A 15,035-nucleotide genomic window follows, 5' to 3' on the forward strand; every position below is an offset into this window, starting at 1 on the left:
ACAATTTTTAAAAGAAGGTTGGGTGTGTATGTGTCTTTGTGAATGTTCTCGGTGAACTCCAAGGCCTAGAGTGGGTATTGACTCTCCAGGAGCTGGAGTTAACTCTGATCCTCATGATCTGTGTCTACCACATGCATACCTGGTGCCCATAAAGATGGTGTCAAATCCCCAGAAGCTGGTGTTAAAAGAGACAGTTGTAAACTACCATGTGGATGCTGGGAATTGAACCCTAGGGGGGAAAAAACATTTTTTATGTCCTATTAAAAAAATGTCAGTTTCCTCTGTCCACATTCTCTGGCTTGACTTTGTTCCTACTCCCCTCTTCCTGTGCTGTTTAAATAAGGCCCAGGGCTTTGTTTGTAGCAGGCACGCACTTTGCCAATATGCTGTAAGTATATTTATTGTGGTCTGTAAGAAATGTGTAGAGGTTACCGGACAACATTGTGGAACTGGTTTTCTCCTTCCATGACATGAGTTCTGTAAATTGAACTGAAATCACCAGGCTTCCATGGCAAATGTTTTTACTTACTGAGCCATCTTACTGACACCAAAGGTTTGTTTTTTTTTTTTAAAGGCATTTTTTTTGGTTGTGTATGTGTAGCCACGTATGTACAAATGCTCTCAAAGAACAGAGGAGGGTGTCAAGATACCCTGGGGCTGATAATTGTGAGCTGCCCCTGTGGGTGCAAGGAACAAAGCTGGATCCATGGAAGAGCAGTAAGCAGTTCTTACATATATGTTCCTTACTGTGTGTGTGTGTGTGTGTGTGCACTCTGTACACCAAGCTGGCCTGGAACTAAAGGTGTACACTACCACCACCTGGCAATCCATTTTTTTTTAAATAGTTGAAGTGATGGAAAATGCCTTTCCTTAAATTTTGCATTAGTCAATGTTTAAAATCCAAACTTAGCAAATAAAAGGCTGGGTCAGTGTAGTACACAGCTAATGGAGTCAATATAGCTTTCTCGTTGTTGGGTGACATTTCTGGGGAGACATGACCAAACTCACCCCAGATAGGGAAGCAAGGACAGAGAAAATGTGGATACCACCAGAGTGAGTTTTATTAAAGTTACAGGAACAGGAGTGAATGGTTACAGCTGCACCACCTGAAACCTACCCAGCATAGGTGACAATTCCTGAAAACAAGAAATTGAACATGCTCCACAACCTGCGGACGGCTCAACAGGCTGGAAAGTGCCCTGTTCAAGCTCAACTGGTCCCTGCTTTTCAACAGCTTCACTTGTCTGAGTATGACTCAGTAGTTCTTCCTGCTAGTGTGTGTTTGGGAATGTAGGGGCCTGCTGAATCTGTTCAGTTTTAGGGACTTCCTGAAGCTATTAGCTTGTTTACTTCTTGAACTTAAACTTCCCTGAAGGTTGGAATGTTTTACCTCCCCTTAGAATATCTTGTCTTATTTCCCTATAGGTATCCTTTGAGCTTACCTCTGAAATGGATGATTTAATCTCAGGATATCTACACAACATTAATATAGCCAGAAACCTAGTGCAGGAACAGAAACAAACTTAGAATTGTAGGCCCAACCTTGGAAATAAAAATAATCAGCTTTAATATGACTTCAAGCATACCTGTCAGTTTTTGAGAAAATAATCGCTGGTTTTGTTTGTCTTAGGAGAAGGGAGCACAGGGTCTCATTCTGCATCCAGGGTTGGCTTTGAGCTTGGTTTGATCATCTGGTTTAGCCTCCCAAGTACAGGAACTGCAGGTGTGAACCACACCACCCAGCTCTGATGCTTTGTAAAACTGTTGTCTTACAATGCCGAATGTAAGTGCTGGTATTTTGCCCACAAGTAGATAGGGTTTAATTAAACTTTGTGCTAAAAGTATATTGAATTGTTTGTTTGTTTGTTTGCTTGCTGGCTTGTATGCTTGTTTTTAACATCACATCAAAACACTTCCTATTCTGGATATAAAAGTACTGCTTTTAACAGTAAAGACACCCCTATGAGGATCCATTTCTAAGCAGTGTTGACTCTATAGCTACATGCTTATGGCGTGCCTATGCTAGAGTCAAAAAAATTAAAACTAGTCAAACACTACAATGCAAAGTTTTGTTTTTGATCAGTTTCCATAATGGTGGTTTTGGCCTTATGTTTATCTTGAGAATTAAAAATATTTGGGTTTAGAGGTACATTTATCTCTTCTAACATTTAGCATAGTGGTAATTTATTGATGTACAAAGGCTGTAATTTATATTCTATGGGAACTTTTTTAAAAAAAGGTTATAGTGTTTATTTTCCTTGATTTTGATGGATTTAAGTCTCCACCTCTGTGTAAAAAATGTATCCCTTATTCTCACTGGGATTGTCTGTACATTGTTCAGTCCCCTGACTTGCACAAAGTACTGGAGGAAATGAAAGCTGTTGGTTGCTGGCCTAGATTCTTTATTTATTATTGATTGATTGATTGATTGGTTGGTTGGTTGGTTGATTTAAATGTATGAGTGCTCTGCTGCATATACACCCACCTGCCCGAAGAGGGCATCAGATCCTCCTATAGATGGTTGTGAGCCATCAAGTATGTGGTTGCTGGGAATTGAACTCAGGACCTCTGTAAGAGCCGGCAGCCAGTGCTCTTAGCTGCTGAGCCATCTCGCTAGCCACCTAGATTCTTAATGTTCTCCCATGATAAATAAAACATTTCTTCAAAAAAGATACACAAATTACCGCAATGATACATGAAACCATGCACATTAGTCATGGAAATGCTAATAAAAACCTATTTCCACTTTATAGCTACTGGGAAAACTACAAAACAGTGTTTAGAATTCTGGTAAAAAGCCAGGCAGTGGTGGCGCATGCCTGTAATCCCAGCACTTGGGAGACAGAGGCAGGCAGATTTCTGAGTTCAAGGCCAGCCTGGTCTACAGAGTGAGTTCCATCCAGGACAGCCAGGGCTACACAGAGAAACCCTGTCTCGAAAAAACAAAAAGTGTACTCATATACAGAATTCTGGTAAAAATTGAAGTCCTTAAAAATTGTTGGTGGCTGTGAAGTGTCTAATGCCCATAATCCCCACAAGTAGGGCCTAAGAGAGGAGAGTAGCTGTATATTCCAGGCCAATCTGGCTACAGTGAGCGCTTCCTCATTTTAATTTTAGATTTTCTTAAAAGAATGTGTGAAGACAGAGCGTGTGCATATGAATGCAGGTACCTAAGAGCCCAGGTAGAGATGCCTCTCAGGAGCCTCCGAACTGGAGTTACAGACAATTGTGAGCTGCCTGATTTGGCTGCTGGAAACTGGGCCAACATCCTTAGCAAAAAGTCCATTATCTTAACTCCTGAGCCGCTGGCCCCACAGCCTGTACAGCACCTTCAGCTCCCTGAAAGCCAGCATCGGGGAGGACATTTTCAGGTCAGTTCCAACTCAATTTTTCTGCGTTCCATAACCAAAATAAGTTGTGCCTTTAGCAATAGAGGTTTACAAGCTTGCTTTGATCAGCAACCAAGAGCAACAACAGTACCAGTGTTTTGTGTGTGTATGTGGGAGGGCCTCCTTGCCCAAGCCTGGCAGTGAAATTTCACTTAAGTCTTTTCTATGGGAAATATTGTCTATCTATGCTGAGTGTTCAAACTCCTTTTAATTATACATATATTTGGAGTTAACATTGTGTGTGTGTGTGTGTGTGTGTGTGTGTACAAATGAGTGAGTTTCCAGAAGGGTTTTTCTTACATGCTAGCCCAGTCCCACAGTTTTGTTCTTTCCCCACCCCATCCTATCCACTTAAAGCTTTGGTTCTCAGTTTCCTCCTCCTCTGCTTTAACACTGTTTGTTTGAATCTCTCTTTACCTCATCAATGCCTCATCTCCTGCCACTCTCATGGGCGCTTTCTACCATCCTAACCTCTCCAGACACTCCAAATTGAACAGACAAACTATAAAAGTCAAAGCTAGAATGCACATATGGGCGAGAATATGAGATTTAGACTTGCTAAATTCTGTCACCTAGTTTTCCAGCTTCTTCTATTTTCCTGCAAATTGTTTTATTTTTTTGTTATGTCTGGATAAAATTCCATTGTGTACTTACGCCACATTTCCACTATGCATTTATCAGTCTGCAGGCCTTTAGGCTGGCTCCATTTCCTCACTACTGTGAATAAAGCAGCACTGAGCCCGGTGTGCAGGTGTCTCTGTAGGAGGATAGAGGCCTTCGGGTATATGCCCAGGAGTGGTATAGCTGGATCATATGGTACATCTATTTTTAGTTCTTTGAACACTCTCCAAACTGGTTTCCATAGAGACTGCACCAGTTTACACTCCCAGCACCTTGGAGAACACTCCCGTTTCCACACATCCTCACAAACATGTGATGTCATTTTGTTTTCTTGATGGTAGCCATTCAGACTGAAGTGCAAAGGAATTAATAGTTTTCATTTGTATTTCTGTGAATATTACTTAGCTATTGAACATTTTAAAAATGCTTATTAGCCATTTCTATTCCTTCTTTTGAGAGCTCTCTATTTAGTTTCGTATTTGATTTTCTGTGCATGAGTGTTTTGCCTGTGTGTATGTTTGTGTACCACATGTATGCATGTTGGCCTTTGGGGGCAGAAGAAAGCATTGGACTCCCTGAAACCAGAGTTATAGATGGCCCTGAGCTATCATATGGGTTCTAGGAACTGAACAAATTGATGTTTGTGCAGAGTAAGAGATGCAGATTTAGTTTTTATTCTTCATGCAGGTAGCTGTTTGTTGAAGAAGCTGTGTTTTCTTTGATGCATATTTTGGTATCTTTGTCAAAAGTCAGGTGGCTGTAGTTATGGGTCCTGTATTTTGGCCCCCTTTCTATTACATTGATCTGTGCATCTTTTTTTGTGCTAGTGCCATACTGTTTATATTACAGAGTAATATCTGTAGAATAACTTTAAGTCAGGTATGATGACACTTCCAGCTGTATCCATTTTAAAAATTTTTTCCTTTTAACTTTTTATTCTTTCTAAATTTCCAATAATGCACCCAATCCCACTCATATCCCCATGCCTTCATATCTGTCCTCCCCCTCCCAAAATAAAAAAATACAACAAATAAACAAAATACAAATCATCTTGGCCTGAAAGCTGCAGTGTCCCACGTATTCCCTTTGTCCACACATCCTCATTTGCAAATGTTGATTGCAATGGGTCACTGGTCTGCTTTGACGCCTCTGGCTTCTGCTACACCATCTATACTAGACCTTCACAGAAACTCTACTCGGATATCCTGTTGCTGCCCTGTGTCCTGGAGACCCTGAAGCTTTGTATCTGCAGAACCGGCCCCTTCACCTGCTCTTGCAGTTCATAGATGGGGTAGATGTTAGGGTGGTCCAACTTGAAGCCCTGGATCTGGATGTGGGTAGTCATAGAATTAGTCTGCCCGATTGCTCTCCTGCACCCACACTGCCAGGGCCAGCTCTCTAGCACTGCTCACCCAATGCTGCAACAAGCAAGGCACAGGACCAGTTTACTCTTTTTGCTCCGGATTTCTTTGCTTATCTGGGGTCACTTATGCATTAATTCCCCCCCCCTGTTTTTTGTAAAGAACATCACTAGAATTTTTTGTTGGAATTGAATGGAATCTGCAGATAGATTACTTTCAGTTAGACACTCATTATGCAATATTTATTCTAACAACCCATGGCCATTTCTTTCTTCCATATTTTAGTGTTAACAAACAAACCAACCCAGCACATAGGCCGACGCAGGTGAATGTCTTGGTCTATCTAGCAAGTTCGAGGACAGCCAAGGCAACACAGAGAACCCCTGTCTCAGAACAAAACTTTTCACATTCCTTTTAGAAGGAGTCCAAGGGGAGGCGCAGGGATAGAAGGAGCACCATGTCCACAGAAGTCCTGGAGGCAGCGTCGGTGGAGGAGGAAAAGGAAATGGAAGATAAAGTAACTAGTCCAGAGAAAGCTGAAGAAGCAAAGTTAAAAGCAAGGTATCCTCATTTGGGACAAAAGCCTGGAGGTTCTGATTTTTTAAGAAAAAGATTGCAGAAAGGGCAAAAGTATTTTGATTCTGGGGACTACAACATGGCAAAAGCAAAGATGAAGAACAAGCAGCTTCCTGCTGCAGCCCGGGATAAGACAGAGGTCACTGGTGACCACATTCCCACTCCACAGGACCTCCCTCAGCAGAAACCATCCCTGGTTGCTAGCAAGCTGGCTGGCTGATTAAAAGAGCTGACCTGCAACAACAAAAAAAAAAAGTAGTCCAAGGATTATGGATTGTTCTTGAGGCCACTGTGGATGAGACTGGTTCCCTGAGTTCATCCTTAGTTTGTCATTGCTATACAGGAAGACAAATGATTTTGTGTGGTAATTTTGCTGCAGTTAACCACTTTGCTGGAAGTGGGTATCAGTTCCGAGAGTCTTCTGGCATATATTTAGGATCGTTTATGTTTAGAATCATACCATCTACATACAGTCCTTTGGTTCTCCCTTTACTGTTTTATTCGCTCCTCTTGTATTACTGCTCTAGCTAAGACATTGAGTATTATATTGGATGACAATGGGGAAAGTAGACAATCTTGTCTACTTCTGATTTGAGTTTTCCCCTGTTTAATATAATGTTGGCTATACATTTGTTGTATATAGCCTCCTTTCTTCCTTTTCTTTTTCTTTCTTTTTCTTTCTTTTTTTCCTTCTTTCCTTCCTTTTTCTTTTCTTCTTCCTTCATTTGTCTGTTTGTTTGTTTGTTTGTTTATTTGAGACAAGTGTCCCTTTGTAGTCTTGGCTGTCTGGGACTCACTGTATGGAGGCCTTGCTGGCCTTGAGCTATCAGAGATCTTCCTGCCTTTAAAGGCTAATGCATGTGATGTGCATGAGATTTTCTTTCCATTTGTCTATAAAACTGTTAACAACCTAATTAAATAATTAGGCTCAAATAATTCTTGGAAAATGATGTGATTTGATTACATCACAACCACTGACCAGAAATTCTAGCCATCATCTCTACTTCTACAGCAGACTCCATGGGCATCATTCCCAGTGCAAGATTATGTGTTCTTTTGGAAATTACGATCTAGATGGCATGGTTTGATGTAAAACATGCCCATTGGCTTGAGTGTTTAAGCATTTGATCACCAGTGGGTGGCATTCTTTTGAGAGTCCGTGCGACCCTCGGGGGGTGGGTGGGAGGGCTTAGCTGGCCCTGAGTGCTGGGAGCCTGGTCCAATAGTCACAGAGGACTGGATCTCACTCTGTAGACCAGGCTGGCTTCAAACTCAGAAATCTGCCTGCCTCTGCCTCCCAAGTGCTGGGATTACAGGTGTGTGCCACCATTGCCGGCTCCTCCTGTCTTAAGTTGTATTTGATCACAACAGCAAGAATAGTAGCTACAGTCTACTCAGTGAAATTATTGGGACATAACCCTATTACAAGTCACACAGCAGATGGATTTCTTATTTGGCTACATACTGTTGAATATTTCTTTGTTCACTGTTTTTCTCCAGAAACCATCAGCTATGCCAATATGTTTAATGGCATATTTACAACTCCAGTCTCCACCATTTCCTCGGCAATGGCTACTTAATTTTTTTTTTTAACAATAACTAGTCAGTGTGGAAATCTTCAGTGCTTCAAAAATACTTCTGCCACTCTTTTGCTTGGGTTAGGATCCAAACGAAGCTAACATTTTGTATCTGTTTACTTTGTCTCTTAAGGATCTTTTAATCCTTGAGGTTTTCCTTCCATCCTTATCCCTTTTATGATATTTATGGAAGAAACGGATTCATGTGTCTGATGAAGTGCCTGACCTGACTAAGGCTGCTGGTCGCTGTGCGGTATGATTCCTAAGTCCTCATTCACGCAGCTCCATCAGCCCGTGTTTCCCAAACACGCTACCATGAGATAGAAAAGTCCCAATTAGATTCTTTCAGCTATGACACATCCTATTTACTTCCTCTTGTACTACCTTCAGGAGGCATGTACTGTCTGGCTGTCTCACTTTTACTGGTGTAACACTGATCAAGTTCATGCGTATAGCATGATTCATGTATCACAGTTGACCCTCAGTATCCAAAGGTGGTGCAGTGTGCTTCTAGGAAAATCCTGCAAATGCTCCAGGCCCTGATATACAATGATATATTATTTACATAGGACTTATACATAGGACCTATCTTCCCATATACTATAGAATAGCTCTACCATTGTGTAATGTAACATGCTATGTAAACAGTTGTTACACTGATATTGTTTAAGGGATAATGATAAGCAGAAAATTCTGTGCATGTTTAGACAGAACCATTATAGGGCGGAAGACACAGTACAGGAATGAAAATTAGGTGAACGCTGCTAGATCAGTGGGTATAGTGGCAAAAAGAGAGAAAGGTGAATTAGGGCTCAATTTTGAAGGTTTTGTTCTGTTTGAGTCAGGGTGTCTTTCTATAGGTCTGGCTCATCTAGAATTTGCTTTGCACAACAGCCTGACTTTGAACTGCAGACAACCATCCTGCCCCAGCCTCCTGCCTCACACCTGGGATTGTAGGTGTAAACCACCAAATGTGGTAGATGGAATACTTAGATGAGGAAAAGCTTTCATTTGGATAGCTGTGAAGAAATCTGCAACACTCCATTTTACAGTGAAGCAATCAAAGCACAGACAGCCTCTCCACTCCACAGTACCCCTGGCAGCAGGAGGCTGAAGTTCGGTACAGAGACTGCAGTAAACTAATGTAGTTCTCCGGGAGCTGCTTGGGAAAGCACACCTAAAATTCTGGCACATGGAAGGGGGGTCAAGAGTGCCGGTTGTTTCCAAGGGTGTGTAAAAATGACCAAAACACCAGAGCCCAACTCCTCGTCCTGGCCCAAACCTTGCCTGAAGCCTGCTTTTTTCACTCCACCCTAAGATGAAAATAATTCCTGTCTTAACCTACTTCCCTCTTACAGCCTAAGGTCAGATTCTTGCCTAGACTTAACTTCCCTATCGTGCCCTAATATCAGATTCCTGCCTGAAGCCCTTGTCCTTGATCAATGTCAGGCTCCTGCCAGGCAGCAAGGCACCCCAATAAGGCTCTCTACACAAGAGGATCGGAAATTCAAGGTAAGTTTCCTGTACTCAAAAAAAAAAAAAAAAAAAAAAGAGGTCAACCTGGGCTATGTGAGACCCTATCTCAAAAAACAAATGAACAAAAAAAAAAAATCACATCAGAAACACAAAATGTAAAACAGTGAATAGTTACTTTAAAATGATTTTGAGAGACATTCCTGAATTCTCACCTCCATCTTCCTGCTTCAGCCTCCCTCCCGACTGGCTAGCACTCAGCTGTGCCCTCCCTGCCCCTACCCCTCACTCTCTTCCCCTCTCCTTCCTTCCCCCTCCCCCCTCGCTCCAGGGTCTTGGTACTTAGCCAGGTTGACCTCATCTTCTGAAGTGCCTGTTGAATTTGAATGCTGGGATCACAGAAGTCCCCCTTCCCCCTCCCCACCTTTTTTTGGTTTTTGGTTTTTTTGAGACAGGGTTTCTCTGTGTAGCCCTGGCTGTCTTGGAACTCACTCTGTAGACCAGGCTGGCCTCAAACTCAGAAATCTACCTGCCTCTGCCTCCCAAGTGCTGGGAATAAAGGCGTGTGCCACCACTGTCTGGTGATTTTTTTCTAACCCCTATTTTGCAATTGTTCACATTCATGGCTTGTTTTCTTTTGTTGTTGGTGTTTGTGTGTGTGTTCCTATATATATAAATACAAGCTGCTGAGTCTGTATAATGTTACTTGAGTGCCTGTTTTCAGGGCTGACCCCGTGGTATTGGTCTGTTCTTCCCTGAGAAAGACTGTTTCTTCCCCTCTCAGCATTCCTTAGTGGCCTGTAGTTCTCTGTCTAGGCTTGAGGCCCTATCCTTCCCCACTCCTGAGCATGTCTATTGGTGTCATACTCGTCCAGGTCCATGTTTACCAAGCCATATTGATGTGACTTCAAGGTCACAGCTTCTCTGATATTTCTTATTTGTTTTTAAAGATGTATTTATTTATTTATGTATATGAGTACACCGTCGCAGAATAGATGGCTGTGAGCCTTCATGTGTGCCGGGAATTGAATTTAGGGCCTCTGCTTTCTCCAGTCAGCCCCACTCACACTGGCTAACCTTGTTCGCTCAGTACCTGCTCTTTCCAGCCCAAAGATTTATTTATTATTATAAATATGTACACTGTAGCTGGCTTCAGACACACCAGAAGAGGGCATCAGATCTCATTATGAATGGTTGTGAGCCACCTTGTGGTTGCTGGGATTTGAACTCAGGACCTCCTGAAGAACAGTCAGTGCTCTTAACCTCTGAATAATCTCTCCAGCCCTCTCTGGTATTTCTACGAGATATAGTCTTATAGCATCTATCCATCATTCTCTATCCTCTGCTCTTACCTCCTCTGTTGTGCAATGATCCCTGGGTCTTAGGTGAGGGGATGTTCTGTGGTCATTGTATCAGTTGGGCTAGGCTGTACAGCTTTGCCCTTGGATTGGTTGTTGTTTTCTGATGGTCTTTGTCTGTTGCAAAGATTAGTTTCCTTGATGATGATGATGAGGAGTACACTTATCTGTGGGTATAAAGATAAATATTCATTTCATTTTTACACACAATACAAATGCTTTATTTAAGAGCTTGATGAGTGGGCGGTGGTGGCGCACGCCTGTAATCCCAGCACTTGGGAGGCAGAGGCATGTGGATTTCTGAGTTTGCTGCCAGCCTGGTCTACAGAATGAGTTCCAGGACAGCCAGGGCTACACGGAGAAACCCTGTCTCGAAAAAAAACCAAAAAAAAAAAAAAAAAAAAAAAAAAAGAGCTTGACAGACTCATGAGGCTCATGTCCATGATGGCGGTGATCTAAATGGAAAGCCCCTCATTTGGTTTTTAAAGAGTTGATAGGAAAAAAGGGGGAACCACATCCTTTTCAAACAATTACTAAAAGTAGAGTTGAAGAAATCTAGGAGAAAAATAAGCAAGGATTATGCACAAGGGCTATAGACCTGGACTGTCTCAGACTCAGGGAAAGGAAGGGAGTCCAGGTAGCCCCTGGTTTGTTTCAATTACTATTTCTGTATTTTATGATACTCTGAAAGCAATGCATAAGCATTAGAGACTGAACTTCCAATTCTGACCATTTCCTTGAACACCTGCTGCCTGCTACTTTATTTGCCAAGGGTGCTGGGCAGTTGCAGTTGCAGTGAGCCACTAAAAGTCCAAATTTCTCCATAAACTACAAGGAAGTCAATTCCTTAATATACTTACTGTGATTTAAAACTCAAAATGATACTCCAATAGTATTTTAAAGTTTTGGGGTTTTTTGGGGTTTTTGTTTTGTTTTGTTTTGCGGTGCTGAAGCTGGAACTCCAGGTTTTGAGCATGCCAGGCCAGAATATCCCATCTCTGAACTACTGCCCCTTAGAATGATATGTTAAACAGAGCATTTTTTTTAAACAAATTATTTAAAAGTTAAATTTTCTTTGGGGGGGGTTGGATTTTGTTTTTTGGGTTTTTTTTTTGTTTGTTTGTTTGTTTTTCTGAGACAGGGTTTCTCTGTATAGCCCTGGCTGTCCTGGAACTCACTCTGTAGACCAGGCTGGCCTCAAACTCAGAAATCCGCCTGCCTCTGCCTCCCAAGTCCTGGGATTACAGGCATGCGCCACCACCACCTGGCTAAAGTTAAATTTTCAGAAGCTGGGCGTTATGGGCCTACCTTTAATCCCAGGCGTCAGAAATGGGTGAATTTTGGAGTTTGAGGTAAGTCTGGTGTACACAGCTGGGATTACAAGAGAGAAAACCCTATCTCAAAAAAAAACAAAGCAAAACAAAATAAAAATAAATAAATAATTTTATTTGTTTTACTAGCTGTACAAAATTTGAAATCCAGACAAAACCATGAAGGTTATGCAATTTGGCATAGTGATAAGGAAATAGACTGTGGGGATGACTGGTCTTCTCTATGCTTGCTAACGATAGGGCTAGGATGAGAATACAAACCTCCAATTCTCCTTTCATGCCCTTTGTAACCTCCAACAAGTCAGCTTTTCATGTTGAATGCCTTCATTTCCCTGGTGAGACCAACCCTGGACAGCTCCTTGGAGATAGACTCAGGCAAAAAGACCCTTCCTCTACTCTGCCTCCTTAGACTTCTGTAAGCAAAGCCTCAGCAGACTGCTTCTGACAGCTATTAACTACATTGCATTACAAATACTACAGCAATGTCCTGCAGTCATTTTGTGGGCCCTACAATATCTCTAGAGGGTCTCATATTTCCTCCATCCAGTCAGAATGTACAGTGGCTGCCCTAGTCAGCAGTAGCCCTGGCTTTACTTTGCCCTGAAGGGGAGACTTCAGATACCTGCCCACATATTATACACTCTCCTGTTTCTTCTTACAAGAAATGGAAGTGAGAATGGCTCAGGAGAGGAGGAAGACCGCCTCTGCTTGCCAGCTGATACTCATTCTGCTTGCTGTGGAAATTAAAAACCGAATACCATTATTAAATTTTATATAAACAATGATTCTGATTTGTTTTGTTTGTCTGTTTTTTGAGACAGGGTTTCTTCGTGTAGCCCTGGCTGCCCTGGAACTCACTCTGTAGACCAGGCTGGCCTCGAACTCAGAAATCAGCCTGCCTCTGTCTCCCAAGTGCTGGGATCAAAGGCATACACCACCACCGCCTGGCTTTCCCCTTTTCATATTATCAGGCACTTTAAGTTGCCGTATCCACTAATCAGCCATGTTCTGGGGAAAAATGTGAACATCTCCATTAAATAGCCATCAGTCAAGAGTTTTAGGAACACTTTATACTCACTGGAAATAGCTTCTACACCATTCTTCGCTCCTGAGTATGCTGGGAACAGCTTGTTGTATACTTCTGCTTTTGCTTTCCATGCTCAGAGATCAGATCCAGGGTCTCCTACATATTAACCACAGGCTTTTCCAGGGGACTATACATCCCAGACCTCTATTATATATTAATTAAAGAATAAAGATGATAGGTAGTTATGAGCTGCTTAGAATTTCCTAGGATTAATATGGACTTTGCCTCCTGTGAGGATTCTTTGCACACCTGTGAGGTGGAGACCAGACATTAGTTTTACTGTAAGCAACACCAAAATTCCTGTAACTGCTTTCCTCCCTTCTGAGGACCTTGCCTAGTAGGCTATTTACTCCGATGAGGTCATAATGCCATGTTTGTGGAGTCTCCGTTGTCACTTACACCTTTGAGAAGAATCAACTTTTAAACAACATGAATGTTAGCTGGTACATTACAACCTGAGATTACAGGGACAAAGATCTCTGGGAGGACTGGTTGAGAACTTTCCTGTAAGCTTACCTCGTTTACTGGGTTGTGTAGGCGCTTTATGCCATGTTGTAATGGTAACAACACAACTGAACTGATGCTGGATATGCTTCTGGTGGATTCTTGTATTCCAAGCCATGCAAACCCCCAGGAAAAAGTTCCTCCATGGTGAAGATTAACCGTCTTGAACATTATACTATAGAATAACTGGCATATTTAAAGATCTTTTCCATTTTTGAACACATTTCCTTATGGATGTTCCCAGAGAACATCGTGATCTATCTTAAGTGTGAAGAGTGGTAACCTACATCACCATTATATTTATATCTTAGAGAAATGTCTAAAAATGAAGCCAAGTTGATAAAAACAAAGATTTAAACTGTCATTCGGGTAAAGTAAGAGCCTTCTACTCAACATGCCATCCTCTTTGATTCTTTTAGAGACAGGACATGAGGTGCAAGCCTTCAATTTTTTGTTTGGTATATAAGCAAACAACATCTTCGGTTCCGGAAGAGCTTTTAAAATGTGAATTCTGATAACTGCTGGCAGAACTGGTGCATTCCTAGAATAAATTCTGTATGCTCAGCATTTCCTACTCAAACTCACTCGTAGGTCTTCTGATCCTGCAACTGCCCACCACAGGCTGAAGAGAAATCTAGGCATGACAGGTTTACGTGTTAATACATGAACTATATTATATTGAGATTGCATGGCTAGAGTCAAATTGCTAATCAAAGTTAGACTGATGTAACAACGACTATTACAGTATACCTGGACTTTACAATTTAGAGGGTTGGGGAACTAGAAAATTGCACACAAATGGGAACTTCATTATTCACTCTCCTTCCCTTCCCAGCACGTTTCAAATCCAATTGTTCTTCCTTTTAGGATTACAGCGTTGCCCTGCTCTCAGTTTCATTCGGTCCTTTAGAGAAATCTGTGACTTTCTGCCCCTTAAAGTAGAAGCTTCCTAGGTCTGCAAAGATGAGAAAGCATCTCCAGACGAAGTTGTATCTGGCTCAGGAGAGAAAACGCGGTAGGTGTAAAAAAAGACATACGAAGGAGGGACGTGGGGCGTATAAACCTTACACTTGTAGCTGGAAAAACAAAATGAGATCCCCCCCCTCCCCACCAAATGCCCGCGGATCCAAACAGCTTCGTGACCACGGCATACCGCCGCGGGTCCAATCCTGAGCAGCGACTCCTCTGGCACTGAGGGTGGGCCAGCGTGAAAACTGGCTGGGATGCAAGATACTTAAAGCGCTGGCCCCGCCCCACCCCGCCCCGCCCGCCCTGCCCCGCCCCACCCCGCCCCGGGCACCCGCTCGCTAGCCAATCGGACACGCGGGCCCCTTCCCATCGACGACTCCGCCCCCGTGCCCGGGATGTTGGGCCCCCGCGGCGTGACGCGAGCACGGCGGCTCCGCCCCCTGCGTCTCGGGCCTCGCTGGCCTTGGGGGGATGGTTTCATCATGGCGTCAATGCAGGTGAGCGGAGCTGCTGCAGCGGGGAGGGCGAGGGGGCCACCGAGACGGGGCGAGCGTCGGCGCGGGGTCGGCGTCCGGGACCTCTGGGCCCGGCTCCGGGAGACCTCCCCTGACCTCGGGGCATCGGGGGATCGCCGGGTGGCGAGCCGAGCGGGGGTGTCTGCCGGTGGCCGCGGACAGTCGCGGCCGCGAAGTTCTGGCATAAAGGCGGCTGAGAGGGAAGAAAGGGCGAAGTTCGGCGTGCGCTCCGCGGTGGGGGCCCCTCTCCGCGCCCCTGCGCGAGGACGGCCGC

The 15,035-nt window shown here is 43.3% G+C and overlaps 2 protein-coding genes across 3 annotated transcripts in view; both read left to right on the forward strand.

Moving 5' to 3' along the window:
* The first annotated feature begins 5,798 nt into the window (after positions 1 to 5,798).
* LOC127679779 (cAMP-regulated phosphoprotein 19-like) lies at positions 5,799 to 6,189 on the forward strand. Its single transcript, XM_052175399.1, has one exon. It carries the CDS (start codon positions 5,829 to 5,831, stop codon positions 6,165 to 6,167), a length of 339 nt encoding a protein of 112 aa, XP_052031359.1. The 5' UTR covers positions 5,799 to 5,828; the 3' UTR covers positions 6,168 to 6,189.
* Positions 6,190 to 14,659: 8,470 nt separating this feature from the next.
* Ube2w (ubiquitin conjugating enzyme E2 W) overlaps positions 14,660 to 15,035 on the forward strand; it is a 48,810-nt gene continuing 48,434 nt past the window's right edge. For both annotated transcript variants that reach the window (XM_052175915.1, XM_052175916.1), the window contains exon 1: positions 14,660 to 14,743. In XM_052175915.1, coding sequence (XP_052031875.1) covers positions 14,729 to 14,743 — 15 coding nt within the window. In that variant the 5' untranslated portion in view covers positions 14,660 to 14,728. The remainder of the gene's footprint in view (positions 14,744 to 15,035) is intronic.

Source organism: Apodemus sylvaticus, chromosome 3 (genome assembly GCF_947179515.1).
Source record: "Apodemus sylvaticus chromosome 3, mApoSyl1.1, whole genome shotgun sequence".
NCBI classification, from domain to species: Eukaryota; Metazoa; Chordata; class Mammalia; order Rodentia; family Muridae; genus Apodemus; species Apodemus sylvaticus.